At 41.0% G+C, this 5561-nt stretch overlaps 2 protein-coding genes across 2 annotated transcripts in view; one reads left to right on the forward strand and one right to left on the reverse strand.

The window, feature by feature from the left end:
- The window catches only part of LOC111466184 (translation factor GUF1 homolog, chloroplastic), a 31012-nt gene extending 28238 nt beyond the window's left edge, over positions 1–2774 (forward strand). The window contains exons 19-22 of the mRNA XM_023110767.1: positions 388–465; positions 2203–2278; positions 2452–2492; positions 2590–2774. Of these exons, the coding sequence (XP_022966535.1) occupies positions 388–465; positions 2203–2278; positions 2452–2492; positions 2590–2685 (291 nt within the window). The 3' untranslated portion in view covers positions 2686–2774. The remainder of the gene's footprint in view (positions 1–387; positions 466–2202; positions 2279–2451; positions 2493–2589) is intronic.
- Positions 2694–5561, reverse strand: part of LOC111466183 (G-type lectin S-receptor-like serine/threonine-protein kinase At5g35370) — a 3445-nt gene continuing 577 nt past the window's right edge. The window contains exon 2 of the mRNA XM_023110766.1: positions 2694–5464. Coding sequence (XP_022966534.1) covers positions 2864–5464 — 2601 coding nt within the window. The 3' untranslated portion in view covers positions 2694–2863. The remainder of the gene's footprint in view (positions 5465–5561) is intronic.

The raw sequence follows: 5561 nt of genomic DNA on the forward strand, positions 1-5561 counted from the left end.
TTTTTTTTTTTTTTTTTTTTTTTTTTTTTTTTTTTTTTTTTTTTTTTTTTTTTTTTTGTGGATTAGAGTCATTTTCTGTAGTTAGGTTGTACTCTATATATATATTTATTGGCGAACAATGCCTATAATTTGGGCTTGGAACTTTTTGAGTCAGGACGTTCCTTGACTTTCCCCCAGGTAGGTATAGCATTTCTTCCTTTTCTGGTCCAAAGACAATGAAATTTCAAAGCAACGCTTCAATAGACTTTATTTTGTCTTATATAGTTTTGACATAGGCACTATGCGAGTGTCTTTTGTCAGTCAGCTGATTGAGCAAACGCTTCAGTACTTATTCTGGCTCAGACCAACTTGCTATGCTATGAAGCTGACAAGAAATACCATTTTCAGGCATATTCCGTTGGAAGAGCTTTGACTCAGAAGCTGAAGGAGCTGATACCGCGACAAATGTTTAAAGTACCTATTCAGGTAAAATTAATATTTCCTTTCTCGACACATGATAATATTTGTGATTGACATTAACAGTTACATAGCTTTATTATGCATTTTCTTGGTCCAAATGTTTTGAATTTCTGCCACTTGAAGGTACCAATAGATTATTTATTTTTTGTTTTCTAAGAAAAGACTTGCATTATTTTTTAAAGAACATTACAAATATCATCCAAATGAAACAAAGAAGATGCACATTGTTTACTTTTTTTTTCTTTTTTTTTTTTCCAAAGATAATATTCCCCACTTTCTTTTATCCCCTCTCCAAGAAAAGTGTAAGTTATATTGATTGCGGATACAATTAAATTTACCATAACTTCTCACATTAAGCTTTTGGGTTGTATAAGAGCAAGAGGTCCTATATTCGAACTCTTATAAATAAAGTCATTTTCTCCCTCGTCAATACGGATTTCCATTTGTTGGACTTTATACAAATTCCAAATCCAAATCTAAAAGGGAGGAGGGGGTTAAAGTATTCCTATGATTAAATTTACCATAACTCATCCGTTTAAGCTTTTGGGTTGAGTTGTGATGGATGAACTCGGACTTTTTTCCTTTTTTTCCTTTTTTTTTTTTTTTTCTTTTAACGAAACTAGCATTTTTCTTTAAGATATTGATAAAATACAAAGGAAGCTGCACAAATGCTCTACGTTTAGTCTGTATTTAAGGAGAATGAGTGAAGTAATTACAAAAGTATTTAGATCTTTAGCCCACAGACGGGAGCAGATAATCTTGTCCCAAAGCTGGTTCATGGGACTTTCTGTTCTAGAGAAAATGCGGTCATTCCTCTCCATCCAAAGGACTGACAAGTAGGCTGCACAGGCTAGAAGCTAAAGCTCCAAATTCTGAAGCAGAAAAGGCATTCTGCAAGAGATTTGGCGCAAGACTGGGATAATGAAAAAAAATTCCCCACCCATTGAAGGCTAAAACCTGCAAGAATATTATTCCATAGGAGCGTAGCTAGCGGGATAGAAACAACAAATGATTGGGGTCTTTGCTTGCCGTTTTACACCGGCTACACCCATAGGGCATAGGGCCATGTGGGGCCGGGAGGCGCCTCAACTGGACTCTATCTGCTGTATAAGATCAAATCACTAGGGTCTTCACTTTACTGCCTCTTCTACTCATGCCCCTTGCTCTTTTACTCATGCTTCTCCCACTCTTTCGTACCCCATATTTGTTAATTCATTACTAGTTTAGACAACATCAACAAGCTGATAAAGCAATTGTAAAAGCTATGTTTGTCAACGAAGTAGTTCCTGGTACTCGAGTAAGGGACCCCTGCTACGGTTGTGGGGCCCAAAATTTCCTCCTTGTTTAAATTTATGCCCGATTAGCTGTCTCCATGGGATTCTTATCTAGGAAACAACATGTGAGGTCTTTTGATGGCCCTTTCTTAGCCTGATGTTACTGTCGAAAGATATTAGTGTAAACTAAAACACCTTCAAATTTTTCCTCTTTCATTAGTATAGCTAAATATGAATAGGATGACTCAACGGCTGGAAAAGTCGTTTGTAAAAAAAAACTTGTGCTCATGTATCTTTGAAGTTTCTATATAGCTGAAAAAGTCAGCTCCGCATAGCTCCAATCTGATTGTCATGTGTACCAGACTGAAATCACCCTCTCTCTGATTTCTTGATAATTTTTTTTTTCTTATCTTTTCTTTTCTTTTCATGGGAAACGTCTGTTTCCATTTTTTTTTTCCTGACATGGCAGGCATGTATTGGCTCTAAAGTTATTGCTAGTGAAACTATATCTGCTATTAGAAAGGATGTCCTTGCCAAATGCTACGGTGAGAAACTCTTCTTGCAGCGACAGGATATTTTTTTTATTTGTTATTTCTATTTTTGGATCAACTTTTATCACTTTCTCTTATGTTCGAGGGTCACTGCTTATCAATATCATAAAAGTTCGACATTGTTAGAGGGCAGCTGCTAAAATTTCTCGTTTGTGTGTTGTTTCTAGGTGGAGACATTACTAGAAAGAAGAAATTGCTTAGAAAACAGGTGAGTTATTTTGACATGGATAGACGATGAGATGAGAATTAGCTATTCTTTTGTGAATTTTCCTTTGCATTTTACACTGACAATTTCTAAGCTGTAGGCTGAAGGAAAGAAGAGGATGAAGGCGATTGGAAGAGTTGATGTACCCCAGGAAGCTTTTATGGCTGTTTTGAAGCTTGAAAAAGAGGTTTTGTAATATGATCCTTGAAATCTTATTTGTCTATCAACTATTGTATATAATTTTCAAGTGACCCATATGACAAAATATGATAGGAAAGAAAGACATATATGTTGCATATGTTGACAAAATATGATAGGAAAGAAAAACATATATACACAAAGGGTGAATCTAAGACGCTACGCTGTTGCCATCATTATCGGGGACCAGAAAGTTGGTGGGACGAAAGGTGAGAGGAAGCAGTAAGATGGCTATTACTCTTGTGGTTGCCAAGAATAGGATGAGGCTGTGTTGTTGTTGTTGTGGCTGACACCAATTCTCTCCACAACGCAGATTGATTTTGGGGAGTCAGGTTTGAGGGCTCACTGAATTTGCTGCCATATAGGTATAAGAAGTTGAGAGACTCTAGAATTGGGTTAGCGTTAGCCACCGCCACCGCCACCCCTCCTTCCAACATCCCCACAACATTGGCCATAGTTGGCCTCAGAGCCGGGTCCTCATGCACACAGCACAGCCCCACTCGTACAAGCATCTCAACCTCCTCACCCCTCACCCTCCCTTCCAACCTCGGGTCCGCCAACTCCAAGTACCTTCCACCCATCATATGCATTTCCAAAGCAACCAAAGGGAAGTATTCCCCATCCTTCTCCTCAAAGGAGCAGTTCTTCTTCCCCCTAACAATCTCCAACAACACCATACCATAGCTGTAAACATCCGTCTTATCAGAGATGGCCGAGCTCGTCAGCCACTCCGGTGCCAGATATCCTCGAGTTCCTCTTAAGGTTGTGAACCGCCCCGACTGTTCTGGAGTGAGAAGCTTGGAGAGGCCGAAATCCGAGATCTTGACCCCCAAACTCTGGCTCAAAAGTATGTTCTCTGGCTTCACATCACAATGGATGATCTTGTGATCACACCCACTATGCAAGTAAGCAAGCCCTCTAGCAGTCCCCAATGCTATTTCTAACCTTTCCCTCCACTCCAACACAGGGCCATCCCCAAACAGAGCCTTATCCAACGACCCTCTATTCATATACTCTAAAACTAAAAGCTTTTGCCTCCCTTCCACGCAAAACCCTTTCAATCTCACCAAATTTACATGATGAATATTCCCAATCACAGCAATCTCTGCACAAAAATTCACCCTCCCCTGCGCTCCTTGGCTTGATATCTTCTTCACTGCCACAACACTTTCGTCTGGAAGAGTTCCTTTGAAAACCGTACCAAACCCGCCACTCCCTATTTGGGTTTTGAAATTGTCAGTTGCAGTCACAATCTCGTCGTAGCCGTACCGGACTGGTAACCCCGGAATCAACGTCATATCCAGTTCCATCGACGAAGAAGACTCTGACCGCTGCTGCAATGTCACCAACACCCTCAATCTTCGAAAACAGAGGAGTAGGACACCAATTGCAATCACAAGAAAGATTGCTGATGAAGGAATCAATATCAGACCCACCAGTGGAATCCTTTTCCGACTCTTTCCTTCAGAAATGGGAGTGATTTGGAGAGTTTTTATGTACCCGACACGACTTCTCTTAGCAGACATAATGGAACCAATCTTGTCCCAAATAAGAAAACAAGAAGAGGAAGAATCTTCATAAAAAATCCCCAAACATGAACAATTCCTGGAGCACAAATCCTTACAGGATTGCAAGTCAACACCATGATTCTCAGGTTCCATAAAGTTATTGGCAAAATAATCAACACCATCAATTAATCTCAAATACGAAAAGCTCGAATTCAACTCTCCTGCAACATTGGCCTTACTAACATTACCACAAGGAGAAGCAAGAGAAATGGATGAATCAGTGGGGACACAACCGTTTTTGTTCTGTGAATCTCCTGTGAAACTGGGAGGACAAGAACATGTTCCAGAAGAACAGAGCCCCAACTTCCCGCAAGGTGTCGGAAGATGACAATTCTCCGACGGACCCACAAATTCATCGACAAAACCCCCATTCACAAAGCTCGTGATTTTGAATCTCCCATCAAACCCAAGTCTCCCAAATCTAAAAAGCTCCCCCAAATTGGAATTCAAGCTGAGATGCATCACAACCGTTGATCCATCTGATGCAAAGAGATAAAACCCAGAGTCATTAATGGCCAAGAAGGAAACCGGGGAGTAAGAATGTCTAAAGGCCTTCAAATCCATGGACAATTTCCAGAAAGTCAACTGATTCCACTGCAGCAACAAATCGTCATCAGTAAGGAGAAGCCGGAACGAAATGTCGTCGTCCTCAGTGGTAGCCGGAAACAGGGGATTTCGAACTGGAAGGCGCTGTCCGACAAGGATGGTGTCAGTTGGAACATCAAAGCTCTGCCAGAGGGTAACATTGGCGTGGTCCAGAAGGAGGAGGTTGCCGGAGTCGAGGAGGTGCATGGCGGCGACAGGGGAGGGAAGAGGCGGAGTGGACCAGACGAGGGCGCCGGAGTCGTCGTCGGAGAGGGAGAGGCCGGCGGGGGAGAGAGTGAGAGGGCTGGAAATGGAAACGGGATTGTAGGGATTGGCGGACCAAATGATGGTGTCGGAAACGACATGGGTGATGAGGAAGAAGTACTTAGAGGAGTCGGATTTAGAATTGGTGATTGAGGCAGTGAAAGTGTTGTTGAGAGAAGCTAAGAAGGCGCCGGAGTCGTCTATGAACTTGAAATTGGAGGCTGTGAAATTGGGGTAAACGGCGTGAAAGGCTAAAGGGGCGGAAGAGAGGAAGGTGAAGAAAGGGAAGAGAAGGGAGAAGGCAAGGAATGGAGCAAATCCCATGCAGTGCTTTGCTTTGATTTGAAGAAGGGGGAAGAGATGGTTTGTGCTTCTATTTTTTTTTTTTTTTTTTTTTTTTTTTTTTTTTTTTTTTTTTTTTTTTTTTTTTTTTTTTTTTTTTTTTTTTTTTTTTTTT

This window comes from Cucurbita maxima, unplaced genomic scaffold (genome assembly GCF_002738345.1).
Source record: "Cucurbita maxima cultivar Rimu unplaced genomic scaffold, Cmax_1.0 Cma_Scf00030, whole genome shotgun sequence".
In the NCBI taxonomy this organism is placed as follows: domain Eukaryota; kingdom Viridiplantae; phylum Streptophyta; class Magnoliopsida; order Cucurbitales; family Cucurbitaceae; genus Cucurbita; species Cucurbita maxima.